General features: G+C 50.5%; 2 protein-coding genes across 2 annotated transcripts; one reads left to right on the forward strand and one right to left on the reverse strand.

Annotated features, from left to right (window-relative positions):
• Positions 1-6,039: 6,039 nt before the first annotated feature.
• On the forward strand, positions 6,040-7,011 carry LOC309448664 (olfactory receptor 14A16-like; the record flags this gene model as incomplete). The annotated part of the gene is made up of 1 exon (XM_082070394.1): positions 6,040-7,011. The coding sequence occupies one exon, from the start codon at positions 6,040-6,042 to the stop codon at positions 7,009-7,011; it is 972 nt and encodes a 323-aa protein (XP_081926520.1).
• Positions 7,012-13,483: 6,472 nt separating this feature from the next.
• LOC309448665 (olfactory receptor 14J1-like) lies at positions 13,484-14,455 on the reverse strand (the record flags this gene model as incomplete). The annotated part of the gene is made up of 1 exon (XM_082070395.1): positions 13,484-14,455. One exon carries the CDS (start codon positions 14,453-14,455, stop codon positions 13,484-13,486), a length of 972 nt encoding a protein of 323 aa, XP_081926521.1.

Genomic DNA, 14,455 nt, shown 5'->3' on the forward strand with positions numbered 1-14,455 from the left:
CCTGCAAGGTCTCCTGGGCCTCTGTTCCAGAAGGCAGGAGTCTGGAGAACACCCAGCAGTGGATGGGGCTCAAGTCAGGGGTGACCTGAGCAAACTCAGGCACCATTACAGACCAGGAGATGGGTCACTTGACCAGCTCCTGAACACAAGTATCGCTGTGCTGTGGCACCTGAGATTGCCAGGAACACCCACCTCTTGGTCCAGAGGAGTGTGACTCCTCTTGAGGTGTCCTGGCCTTCCTCCTCGCTCATATGGTGATTTAGGTACCCACTTTTCTGACATATTCAGTCTTTCCTAGGAGACATTCCACACCAATATGAACTGGAGGCTGCTGATGCCACCTGTTCTGGAAAGGGAGGGAAGGGTGAGCAGGGAAGGAAATAGAAGAAATTTGGCTTTATTGCTATTTGTTATGGAAATGCTCTCTGTTTGGCTGTTCCTGAAATCCCCCTAATCATCCACACCAGACTTGAAGCCTCTAGGATAATGATGCACAGAACCTTGTCTTGTAGAGCATTTTTGATGTTAATGAGCCCTCTGCTGCCATGATCCTGAACTGCAGCTGCTGAAAGAATGAACCAATCTCTAATGAAGTGAAAGGCATAACCAAACCCCAAGTTTCTGAGGGTGTTTGGACCCATGACGGGCCATCAATGACACAGCTGTGAAGGAAACAACCAGTGCAGGTCCCTGTCCCTGGAGGCTGGTGAAGGAAAGACTTGGAGACACTGGTTCCAGGTGGTGAGGGCCATGTGGAGGTGGCTCTGATGCCATGTCAGCCCTTGATGCTTGTTCATCACCAGAATGGCTGAGCCCTGACCCCTGGGACCTAGTAGATTTTTCTGAACTGATTTTCAAGGCTTTTCCTGTGGTCAGTGCGAGTGTTTTGTGCTTTGATGGCGAGTTTCATGCCAACTCATCTTGCTTTAATGTAAGGCTCTGTTTTTCTGCAGAGTTGGAAATGCCTGTGAATTCCTCACAACTCATCCAGCTTCTTGCATACACCTGGCAATGTTCACCAATCACCTCAATGTCCCAGTCCCACACTTGCTTGAATCCCCTATTTGGATCCATACCCATCACACCAGGAGGTTCATGGATCCACCAGCTCATGGATGGTTCCTGAGGACCATCCAAGTGTGGGCAGTGTAAGAGAGGAGCAGAGCAGGGTCAGCTCATGGGCCATGACTGAGCACAGCCACCCCAGCAGCAGCCGTTCCCCATCTCCCAGACACAGCCATGCCCACAGCATGCAAATGGCACTGCCATACATGATTAGCCCAGAGAGGCCTTTCTTCCTTCCATATTCCCAGGAAAATCTTTCTCCTGTTCCTCCTCCACCTGCAGACATCAACTGCTTTCCATTTCTGGGCTCAGACATGGCTGGAAGGGTTCACTAAAGCCATCAGCCATCTCATTGCTTCTCCCTGACATGCCCTGACCCTCTCCCACACCTACAATGGCCAATCATGGCTGCTCAGGCCTCCTGCTCTTTAGAAGAGGCCTCGAGCTTCTTGGTTCTTCCTGGTGCTTATTATGAACTTCCTTGCTCTCTCCAGAGTTCATGGTGAGCTTTCTTGTCCATAACAGCCCTTTATGACCATGTCTTACTAAATGGTTGTCTTTTTATGATCATTTGTGCAGAAAGGGCAGTCACAGGACAGCACCCAATATGTCAAAACTGATGCCGAGTGAAATGCCGTAAAGCCCTGATGAGTTCCCCCTCTGTCTGTGTCTCTCCTGGAAGGAGTCTGTCCCAATAAGAGGATCCAGCTCCTGGCCCTCTCTGCAGAGGCACATGAGCAGTGTCCATCACCTGGGGACACAAAGGGTGACGTTTGCCACAACACCCATCATCTGAACCACTTAGATGTGTGCTTGTGGCTGGGGTATGAAACCTTATAGTGCAAATACCTATTTAATTGTCATTGCCAGAGAGGCGACCACAGATGCAGAGTACTGTTTCACAGATATTTAAATGTAAGCATATAAAACCGACATTCCTATACAAATTACACAAACATTTGAAGGACTTTTCATGCCTTTTAACATGATTATCCACAGAAGGCCACCAGCTTTGCATCTCAGGAAATGGGATGCCAGGGTCCAAGGGCAGGATGGTTTGGGCTCTGTGCTGGGATCTGGAAACTGAAACGTGCTCCCATCTCCCAGCCCCCTGCCCTCCTCAGTGAGGGTGTGAGACATTCTGCCAGCGAGGGCAGAACTCACAGCCATGACCAGTATCTTATGTCCAACTGCAGCCAATGGTGTCCTGCCAGCTCAGGATTGGAGCTTCCATTGCAGGAGGTGCTTAAAAGACGTGGAGATGTGGTGCTTTGGGACATGGTTTAGCGGTGGACTTGGGAGTGTTAGATTTATGGTTTGACTCCATGTTCTTAAGGGTCTTTTCCAGCCTTAATGATTCTATGGTGCTATGATTCTATAATTTGGGTTGAAACCATTTCAGTTCCATCACCTCCAGGTTCCCTCAGAGGGTGCTGTTGTGTGGAAAAACTGTCCTAACATTCCTAACATGTCCTAATATTCCTAACTATCATTCTTGCTTTTCAAAACATCTACCACACCTCAGCAGTTGTGTCTTGAAAGAAGCAGCCCTGCACCTCATGTAAATTATTCCTGTGGTCAGGGAGAACCTGAGAGCTCTCCCTAAATTGAAAATGTGAAGGGGAAGGAAGAATAGTGTCATTAAGGCTCAAAGGGAGCTCAGGAGGTGTCTTGACCAACCTCCTGCTCACAGCAGGGTCAGACCAGATTACTCAGGGCTTTACCCAAACACATCTTTGTCACTTTCTGGGACAGAGTGGGTGCGCACTCCTGGGAAACAGCTTCCAGTGCTGGACTGTCCTCATGACTGGGAAGTTTCTCCCTTTCTACAGCACCTTTCCAAGCCCAACCATCCAGATTGGTTTTCACCCATCTACTTACACACTGACACAGACCAGAATTTACTGCCTTGGGCACAAGAGTGTTGTGGAGATGATGCTGACTTGCTGACTTCCAGGTAGCAGACCACCACTGCTCTGCCCACGTCCACAACCCTGTCCTTTCCTCACAGAAAGCAAAGAGGATGGACAGGCATAACCTGCCCTGGGTAAACCCCGTCACCTTTTCTTCCAGACACCCAGATATGGGGTCCCAGTGGACATGCTCTGGGGCACAGCCCTTAGTTCCCCTGCTCACCCATTGGCCATTTTGAAAAGTGCACACACTGTGTGAGAGCTGCCAGTGGTCAGGGAGTCCCCCCAGTCTCCATGAGCTTTCCAAGATGGTGGAGAGTGGCCTCACTGTGACATCGTCCTGCTGTCCCAGCTCCTGGGATGCTGCCCCTGCTGTCCCATACACTGGGAAGGTTTGTGTTAGTTACAGTGACCCTTGATTTGATCTCCAAGCACTGCTGGTTGTTCTGACTCCAGTGACAGAGACCTTGCTGGTGAAGAGAGAGGACAAGAGCACACAGAGATTCTCACCTCTTATTATATTCATCAGTGTCCACACAGTGTCTTTGTTTCTCCTTTAACTGTTCCTGCAGTAGTAACAGCTCATTATAGGGCCCTTGAATTGCCTTACAGGTCTGGACTGAGCTTTGATCTGGACTGTTGCTGTGCTTGGAGGCTGCTGTCCTTGAGACCAGATGAACTCACTCCTGCCACCCTGCCTGGCAGTTCATTCCATCCGTGTCACAGCTCTGTCTGCAGCACTGACAGCTCCAGCTCCCCCAGTCAGGTCCCTGGCTGAGGACATTGCCTCACATCTGGGCTGAACCACCCCAGCTGTGGCACCAGCCCAGCTCTGACCTGCACAAGAAACCTGGTACCAAGTGTCCAAGAGCCCATGTGTGCAAAGGTTTTGCTTCAGAGCACAGACATGACATGGCCAAAGACTGATGAATGTCTCTCTAAACCGAGGAGTATAAAACCAGAACAAAATGCCTGAAGTCATTCAACTGAAGATATTCCTCCCCCATCCTTGAGAAATTAGATACTTTGCTGTAATATTCCTGGTGTCCTGTCTAATGGTGGGACAAGAAAATATGATTCTCATACCGATTTATTTTTTAAAATGAAAAATACAATGCTGGGAAGAAGTGTCCCTGAAGAGGAGAGAGAATCAACACCACTGATTACTTCAGCTTCAAAGTTGTGCCATTGGAGCCCCAGAGACACCACGAGGAAGCCCAGAGGGGACAGAGAAAGGGACATCATGGGCTGCTCCTGTGCTGCTGAGCTGGGCTGGGCTCCTGGGACACAGGGAGCTCATGGCAGCGGCAGCGCTGCAGAGAGACAGCTCTGCCCAGGAGCAGCTCCTCTGCACACGCAGCAGGGCTGAGGGCTCTGCCTGCAGCACCGAGGGCACAGGAGCCAGGCACAGAGAGATTAAAGGCAATGTGGGGTGCTTGGTTGCTGAGGATTCAATGAGACAAATCACAGTTCTAACACGGTAAGTCTCTGGCTGTAGGACAACGCAGCTGCATTTCCTGGAGGGAGACCCCAAGCTGGTACATTCCATGATTTACAGGATCTGTCAGGTCTCTCTCACAGTATGTCTGTTGTAGAGGAGAAGAACACACTCCAGAGCAGGGCTTCCCTGTTGCACTGTCAGAGGGACAGGGAATGATGACAACTTCTGCTGAGGGTGACTGCAGGGGGAGCACCCAGGGGTGCCCAGGGCTGTCCTGCAGAGCAGGGTCCCTGTCTGGGGGAGATCCCCACGGTGCTGTGGGGAGAAGCTATGGAGGGAAGGAGCATCCCCGATAAGGGCAGGAAAGGTGCTTCTTATGTCGAGAGGGTGCTGTGTGGGTCAGGGCTGCTCACAGCTTCAGATCACCTGCAATATTTTTCTAAGGGGATGCCCCAATGACAAGATCAGTGCAAGGATTACCAGGCAGATAGGGAGCTTTCCTGAGCCTGTCTATTCAGCTTCCTCTCCCAAGGGGTGGGGGGTGCAGGAAAGGATAAAATGAAAATGAGCCCTCATGCTGAAACAAGTCACTGAGGCTCCTGAACTGCAACTGTGAGTGATCAGTACATCTGCCAGAAGGCTCATGCCATCCCTTCCTCACCCCTCTGCCTGTGCACAGCACCTGCATCACCTTGGCTGGACCCGTCAGCCTTAGTCTGACCTGTCCTGTTTTCCAGCCTGCAGACAGGAAGATGCCCCCAGGCAGTGCCCTGTGAACAGGCAGGATCTGTAGGGCCAGGGGGAGGGCACAGAGGGTGGGATGGTCTGTGAGCACTGAAAGGGAAGAGACATGGACAGGGAAACACCTCCCAAGGGGAGAAACTCCAGGCAGCAGGGATATAATCTGGGATGGAGAGGAAATCTAAACCAGATATATTGTGGATGGGGAGCAGAGACCTTAGGAAAGGGTGAGACCTGTCATGGTCTGGGGTGGATCCCTCTGCTCTCAGCAGTGCCTGGTGGCTTTTCAGGGTAACATGGGAGTGTGATCAGCCCCCATCTCAGAAAGGTGCCAGCCCAGGGCAGCTGGAGCAAGAGAGAGGGACAGAGCAGCTGCCCTCACTCTGCACTGACCCACAGGCACCCTCTGGTCTCGCAGGACTCGCTCTGTTCTCCCTGAGTGCAGCAGAAATGCTGAGGGTTTCTGACACCCAACAACACTCCCCAGGGTGGGAGGGGAGAAGGAGCTGTAGAAATGCCAAACCTCTCAAACTCAGTTTCTCAGGCTTGGGGGTACAGATGCTGACAGTCCCTTCTGCACCAGGAGTGGTTCCAGCTGACAAAGCTGAACCCCAGGACTGGCCCCTGCCCACCCGATCACACAGGGTCAGGCTGACTCCTCAGGAGCCCCTGGGCAGAGACCCTGCTCTTCATTGCACACTCATCAAGCACCGACGAGGGCTCCAGCCAGGACGTTCTCCTGGAAAAAGAAAAGTGTCTCTTTGTGTGACGGGGTCGGAGGGTCTGTGGGAAATGGCTTTGGATTTTCCCAGAGAAGTCTAATCTAAACCATCACTACATTTTCCTTCTTGCACAGATCCTCAAGCCCACAGGCAGCCAATGTCCAACAGCAGCTCCATCACCCAGTTCCTCCTCCTGCCGTTCACAGACACACGGGAGTTGCAGCTCTTGCACTTCTGGCTCTTCCTGGGCATCTACCTGGCTGCCCTCCTGGGCAACGGCCTCATCATCACCACCATAGCCTGGGACCAGCACCTCCACACCCCCATGTACTTCTTCCTGCTCAACCTCGCTCTCACTGACCTGGGCACCATCTCCACCACTGTCCCCAAATCCATGGCCTATTCCCTCTGGTACACCAGGGCAATTTCCTATGCGGGATGTGTTATCCAGGTCTTTATCTTTGCAATATCAACAGAGTATTGTCTTCTGACCATCATGTCCTATGACCGCTATGTTGCCATCTGCAAACCCCTGCACTACGGGACCCTCCAGGGTAGCAGAGCTTGTGTCCACATGGCAGCAGCTGCCTGGGCTACTGGTTTTCTCAATGCTCTGTTGCACACGGCCAATACATTTTCACTGCCCCTGTGCAAGGGCAATGCCCTGGGTCAGTTCTTCTGTGAAATCCCCCAGATCCTCAGGCTCTCCTGCTCAGGTGCCTACCTAAGGGAAGCTGGGCTTATTGTGGTCAGTGGCTGTTTATTTCTTTTGTGTTTTATTTTCATTGTGCTGTCCTATGTGCAGATCTTCAGGGCTGTGTTGAGGATCCCTTCTGAGCAGGGACGGCACAAAGCCTTTTCCACCTGCCTCCCTCACCTGGCCGTGGTTACTGTGTTTGTCAGCACCTCTTTTTTTGCCTACCTGAAGCCCCCCTCCATCTCCTTCCTGTCCTTGGACCTGGTGGTGTCTGTTCTATACTCATTGATACCTCCAACATTGAACCCCCTCATCTACAGCATGAGGAACAAGGAGGTCAGGGATGCCCTGAGGAAACTAATCGCTGCAGGCATTTCAAAAATAATAAAGTGTCTGTCATCCGCTCTTTACCAGATAACAGCTTTAATGTAACTCATTAGAGGCCCAGATTCTGTGTGTGTGTTGGTGGTATTTATTTTTTAATAAATCATGATATTTTTGTCATCCCCTTTCTAAATCATTGTCTGCTTTTCTTTTTTAAAATGCACTGGCTGTATAAATATGCAGCTATTCTCTCTGGTTTTTTAAACAAAATAAAGGGCTCTGCAGTGACTTTTTTTCACTGATATTATTCCCCCAAGGCCTGTTTGGAGCTGCAGGGGTGGTTCCTGTCCGTGGTAGGAGGAAAAAGAGTCCATCCTGGAAGCCCTGCCAGGGAGCAGCAGCGCTTGTTCTTCCAGAGCTGTTCTGGTTCCACTCTACACTCTCCTTCTCATCCCTTGTGTTGGTGCAAGGCCTGAGTGCTCTGGCAGCTTGGTCACCGTTCTGCTGTGTGTCAGTCCTGTGAGCGCAGGCAGGGACAGGCAATGGGCACTGCTGTGACAGAGCTGGCCTCACAACAGCCTTTCCAGATAGAAAGGTGATCTCGTCAGGGCAGGGCCTGAAGGTTTAGGTCTTCTTATAAAGTTTCTCTCAAGACCATTCCCACTACAGTGGCTGACAGATTGAAAAAGCTGAAAGCTGTAGGCCTGCAGGTTTGGGGCATTCAGCAGTGTCCTCTCACAGCCAGGCCTCCTGCCAGAGACCTGCAGGACCAGCAGAGCACGGGCTGGGCTGTGCCCCTGTGCACTGGGCAACCCATGGAAGCTGCCCAAGGACATTTGTCATGGAGTGGCCCCTCATAACCACCATTTCCAGCACTGGCCTCTACCCAGTTCACAGAGGTTGTTCTTCCCTCTATCACAGTATCACAGTATGTTTGGGATTGGAAGGGACCTCAGAAGACCATCTAGTCCAATCCTCCTGCCAGAGCAGGAACGTCTAGATGAGGTCACACAGGAACATGTCCAGGCGGGTTTTGAATGTCTCCAGGGAAGGAGACTCCACAGTCTCCCTGGGCAGCCTGTTCCAGTGTCCGTCACCCTCACTGAGAAGAAGTTTCTTCTCAAATTTAAGTGGAACCTCTTGTGTTCCAGCTTGATCCCATTGCCCCTTGTCCTATCATTGTTTGCCACCCAGAAGAGCCTGGCTCCATCCTCATGGCACTCACCTTTTATATACTTATAGACATTAATAAGGTCCCCCTTAGCCTCCTCTTCTCCAAACTAAAGAGACCCAGCTCCCTCAGCCTTTCTTCATAAGGGAGGTGCTCCACTCCCTTAATCATCTTTGTTGCCCTATGCTGGACTCTCTCCAGCAGTTCCCTGTCCTTCTGGAACTGAGGGGCCACAACTGGACACAATATTCCAGATGGGGTCTCACCAGGGCGGAGTAGAGGGGAAGGAGGACTTCTCTCGATCTACTAACCAAGTGAGCACAAACGCCATCAGCTGTTCCTTGGGATTCCATGAAGGCCTGTGGGACAGACAGTGTCTTGAGGTCACTTCACGTTGGGAGTAACATCTCATGGGAAATCATCCACTGGGATCTTCTTCCTTGAACTGTGATCCCTGTGTCCATTCCTCATGATGTGGGACATCTCAGATGAGTGCAGAGCAGGGGGACACACAACAGGGCTGAGGTGCCTCCCGTCCTTTGGGAGTGGCAACAGGAGGCCAGAGGGACACTGTGACTCCTGCCTCTGTGTGTAAAAGGGACAGACTCTGTCTCTGAGCATCCCTGGGTGCATAAGGAGTCCATAAGGACAGTTCAGATGTGGACACCTGACAGATCCTGACATTTCTGTATGTGACTCCAGGAACAAACCCCACTGGCCCCGGCAGATCAATCTCACGTACTCCTGTCTGCTACATCATCCTTACCCATGATTCTGGATTGTGGTCTCAAATGTTCCAAATCAATCAGGGATGTTCTGAGGTCTTTGAAAGAGGTAATTGTCAAACCTGTCTTCAAGAAGGGCAAGAATGAGAACTGTGAGAATTACAGGCTGGTCAGTCCATCTCCTCCCCTGGGAAGGGAATGGGACAAGTCTTCCTGCAGCCAGTTACCGGGGTATCCCTCAGGGACCAGCACTTGGGCCAACACTGTTGAACGTCATTATTCTCCCCCTGTATGATGTGACACAGTGAACCTTCAGCTCCTTTGTGGGTGGTGCAAAGCTGGGCAGAGGCCTTGGACAACCTCACCTGGGTCACCCTGCCCTGAGCAGGACAGGGAGACAAGATGATGGTCTAACAGGAGTGACTCTGTGATTCAAGGAATCTTTCTCTTGGGAAGGTTTTGGAAGACAGAATAGGGGGAAGAACAGGAAAAAAAATATGAAAGAGGTAGAGGAGGAGACCTAAAAGGTGTCAAATAAACAGAGTACTTCCTGTGAAGAATGTTTCTCTGCTCAGATTGTTAGCAGGAAATCTATAACCAGCTCCCCAAACTCTTTTTTTCACTCATTGCCCCCTGGGATTTACACCACATTTCTTTACATCAGATTCTGCCCTGAAGTTTGCACTGATTGTTAGAGCTTCTTTGCAGGAATTGCTTCATGTTTCCTTAGAGAACTGGATGTAAACAAGCACCAGGGAATTTTTAATTAGAGGAAACAAAACAAAAAACACAATACAACTTAATGATGTTTCTCAGTTCTGTGGTTAAATTAAGTACTTTCCAGTGAGGTCCATTGCCATAACTCAAGAGTTGTCTACAGGGAGTGGGAGAACAACTGCTGAAAGACTTTACCTGCCTGAAGCTCAAAGCAGAGTAAGAGCTGAGAGGCTCTGAATGAGCCAAGAGTGAGAGGTGAAGAACCTCTGGGGAGCGATGGAAAGTGCAAATGTCCAGACAGGCTTCTGAAGAGATGAGTTCAGACACGGTGAGCTGGGTGAGGACAGGTGGAAACTCCTGGATGTCCAGGGGACTAAATACACGTAGTGATAGACAGAGTTCTGGCACTGCAAGCGCAGGGAAAGGCCAACGTTTCATCTCCACAGTCCATACACATTCTGAAAATTCATATTTTGGCAGGATAGAAATTCCGCAGACATTTTATTGGATATTTTGAATTATTTCATCTGATTTAAAAAGTGTGGGTTTCTTGTTCTTGTTGTTGCTGTTGCTTTGGTTTAGTTTGGTTGGGTTTGGTTTTCAGTTTTGAGGGGCATTCTCAGGTTTTCAGGCTGAGCTCCATGGTCTCACTATAAGCACCCAGTGCAAACCTCCAGAGGCCCCGTGTACCTGAGGTGTTTGCCGGGGACTGGCAGGTATCAGACAAGACTGATAGAGCGATGGTGTTTTCCTCATTTACAATTAGTATTCAACACTTGTGCATCTAATTAGATAAGTTTCAGGACTGTAGGTAAAGAGGCAGATATGTGAAGAACACTTAGAAGATGTGATAGAAGAATATTCCAGTTGATAATATAGAATCATTTAATTATTTCAGTTGGAAGAGACCCTCAGGACCATTGAGTCCAACCACAACCTAAATCTAGCACTAAACCATGTCCCTAAGAACCTCGTCTAAATGCCTTTAAAACACCTACAGAGATGGCGACTCCACCACTGCCCTGGGCAGCCTGTTCCACCACATGACAATGCTTTCCAGGAAGACGTTTTTTCCTAATATTCAATCTAAACCTCCCCTGATGCAATTTGGGGCCATTTCCTCTTGTCCTATCACTTGCTACTTGGGAGAAGAAATTAACACCCTCCATGTTCCAACCTACTTTCAGGTAGTTGTAGACAGAGATAAGGTCTCCCTTCAGGCTCCTGTTCTCCAGGCTGAACAGCCCCAGCTCCCTCAACTGCTCCTCACCACACTTGTGCTCCAGCGCCTCAGCAGTTTCGTTGCCTCCTCTGCACTCCCTCTAGTGCCTCAATGTCCTTCTAACGAAGAGGGACCCAAAACTGAACACAGGATTCAAGGTGGGGCCTCACCAGTGCAGAGTACAGCGGCACAATCACTTCTGTATTCCTGCTGGCCATACCATTCCTGATACAATCCAGGATACTGTTGGTGGCCTTTTTGCACACCTGGGCACACGCTGGCTCATGTTCAGCTGCTGTCATTCAACATTCCCAAGGCAATTTTCCAGGCACACATCCCCGAGCCTGTAGCGCTGCCTGGGGTTGTTGTGACCCACATGCTGCACCCGGCACTTGTTAAAACTCAGACAACAGACCTCAGCCCAATGATCCAGCCAGTCCAGATCCCTCTGTATAGCCTTCCCATTCTCCAGCAGATCAACACTCCCACCCAACCTGCTGTCATCTGCAAACTTACTGAGGGTGCACTCGATCCCCTCATCCAAATCACTGATAGAGATTAAACAGAACTGGCCCCAATACTGAGACCTGGGGACACCACTCATGACCGGCCACCAACTGGATTTGGCTCCGTTCACCATAACTCTATGGGCTCAGTCCTCCAGCCAGTTCTTTACCCATCACAGATACACCATCCAGGCCATGAGCTGCAGCTTCTCCAGGAGATGCTGTGGGATACGATGTCAAAGGCTTTACTGAAGTCTAAGGACACAACATCCACAGCCTTTCCCTCATCCACTAATTGGGTCACCTTGTCATAAAAGGAGGTCAGGTTGGTCAAACAGGACCTGCCTTTCTTAAAGCCATGTTGACTGGACCTGATCACATGGTTCTCTGGTATGTGCTGTGTGATGTTACTCAAGATCATCTGCTCCATGACCTTGCCCATCACCTAGGTTAGACTGGCAAGCCTGTAGTTCCCCAGATCATCTTTCTGGCCCTTCCTCTAGATGGGTGTCATGTTAGTCAACTTCCAGTGAACTGGGACCTCCCCAGTTAGCCAGGATTGCTGGTGGGTAATGGAAAGTGGCTCAGTGATCCCCTCCACCAGCTCCCTCAGCACCCTTGTGTGTATCCCATCTGGCCCCATAGCCTTGTGGGTGTCCCAGTGGTGTAGCAGGTCACCAACCATTTCCCCTTGGATTATTAGGGCTTCATTCCGCTCCCTGTCCCTGTCTTCTGGCTCAGGGCTCTGGGTACCTGGAGCACAACTGTTCTGACTATTGAAGACTGAGGCAAAGAAGGCATTTAGTACCTCAGAATTTCCCTCATCCTCTGTCACTGTTTTTCCCTCTGCATCCATCAGGGGATGGAGATTCTCCTTAGACCTCCATTTGTTAATGACATATTTACAGAAACTTTTCTTGTTACCTTTTACAGCAGTACCCAGGAGTAGCTCTAGTTGGGCTTTGGCCCTTCTAGCTTTCTCCCTCTGTAACCTCACAGAATCCTTCTATTCCTCCTGAGTAACCTGCCCCTCCTTCCAAAGTTTACTCTCATGCTGTCCCTGGAGATCCTCTGAGCTCTCCCGGGTGCACACAGTTCCTCTTCATGAGACCATCTGCCATCATTCCTATTGCAGGTGGGGCAGCAACAGGCAGATAAGTCCAAGACCTGTTACAGTCTTCTTGGCCATGTGCAAACAAGAAGAAAGCTCTTAGTTCAGTCCTTGGTCGCTAACACACCCACCCTGGGACTCTGAGCCTGTCCCCCTGAATCCATCAAGAACCCCAAGAGAGCAGGAGTCCTCCTGAGGGAGCAGCACCTGGGCTGTATTCCTGACACCAGCTTTGGAAGAGGCATCCAGTCTTCTGCCCTGCCCTGAGGAGCTCCTGTGTTTATGGTGCTGTTTGCACAGATCAGCTTTGATCAAGTGGTTCCCATGACCTGCTCCTGTCTGCAGCCTCAGGGATGCCACTGTAGGGACAAGAGGACTGTCTCAAGTTACATGAGACCTTAGGGGCCCCACAAATCCAAGGGCACAGCCATTTGTTTTCAAATTGCCTTTCCCATCCTGCCCCATCCCCAGTTCAAAATTCAAAGAGTATATAAACTGGATGTGTCAGTGTGTTCTTGGTCATGTTTGCACACAAAGGTTAGAAGGACAAGAGTGATATCCATAGATGACCAGTAGGCAGTGTGCGACGTGGCTGCAGACCAGTATCTGCTCTCCACAAGACCTTCCCTGAGCTTGACATCAATCCTGTGCTCCAGCTCCACTGCAGGTTTGACAAAGCCGGTGTCTCTGTGAGGAGACACCAACACTGAAATGGCCACGTCCTGCTCGTGCCCTTGGACACGGCTCCAGGGAAGCAGCAGCCTCGAGTCACAGGCAGCAGAGAGGGAGCGACTACCTGGGCGCCCATGAGCAGCCCCAAGGCCACCGGGGCTGCTCCTCCATGGGGCAGCATTTGCCTCCTGGACCCTCCTGCATCCTGGGGCTGCTCCCTCAGCCCCAGAGGAGAGTGAAGAGATGAGACCTGAGACAAAATCTTTTCTACTGCTTTATTTATTGAGTTTATAAAAAACAAAGGAGCGCATATACATATGTACATGAGGTCTTTGGTTCAAGTAAAGACAAATAGGAGGTCAAGAATTTTATTATTACAGACATGAAACAAAAAACAAAGCCCAGCAAAAGCACTATGGTAAAATATAGATACATATGAAGAAAAGTTAGTCCTGGCTATTTCTGTTGCAGCCCTAGTGAGATAAAGTGAATCTTATAAACCTGAAGGAGTGAGTGTTGAAATAGTTTCCTCATGGCTTCCTTGAGCTCCTGGTTCCTCATGCTGTAGATGAGGGGGTTCACTGCTGGAGGCACAAAAGAGTACAGAACAGACACCACCAGATCCAGGGATGGGGAGGAGATGGAGGGAGGCTTCAGGTAGGCAAACATGGCAGTGCTGATGAACAGGGAGACCCCGGCCAGGTGAGGGAGGCAGGTGGAAAAGGCTTTGTGCCGTCCCTGCTCAGAGGGGATCCTCAGCACGGCCCTCAAGATCTGCACATAAGACACCACAATGAACACAAAACACACAAATGCTAAACAGACACTGACCATCAGAAGCCCAAGTTCCTTGAGATAGGATTGTGAGCAGGAGAGCTTGAGAATCTGGGGGATTTCACAGAAGAACTGGCCCAGGGCATTGCCCTTGCACAGGGGCAGTGAAAATGTATTGGCCGTGTGCAGCAGAGAATAGAGAAACCCAGTGGCCCAGGCAGCTGCTGCCGTGTGGACACAAGCTCTGCTGCCCAGGACGGTCCCGTAGTGCAGGGGTTTGCAGATGGCAACATAGCGGTCGTATGACATGATGGTGAGGAGAGAATACTCTGCACTAAGCAAGAAAAATACAAAGAAGACCTGGGCAGCACACCCTGCATAGGAAATGACCCTGGAATCCCACAAAGAGTTGGCCATGGACTTAGGGACAATGGTGGAGATGGAGCCCAGGTCAAGGAGGGCGAGGTTGAGCAGGAAGAAGTACATGGGGGTGTGGAGGTGCTGGTCCCAGGCTATGGTGCTGATGATGAGGCCGTTGCCCAGGAGGGCAGCCAGGTAGATGCCCAGGAAGAGCCAGAAGTGCAAGAGCTGCAGCTCCCGTGTGTCTGTGAATGGCAGGAGGAGGAACTGGGTGATGGAGCTGCTGTTGGACAT

The sequence above is a fragment of the Streptopelia decaocto genome (assembly GCF_964273445.1).
Source record: "Streptopelia decaocto genome assembly, chromosome: 21".
Lineage (NCBI taxonomy): Eukaryota > Metazoa > Chordata > Aves > Columbiformes > Columbidae > Streptopelia > Streptopelia decaocto.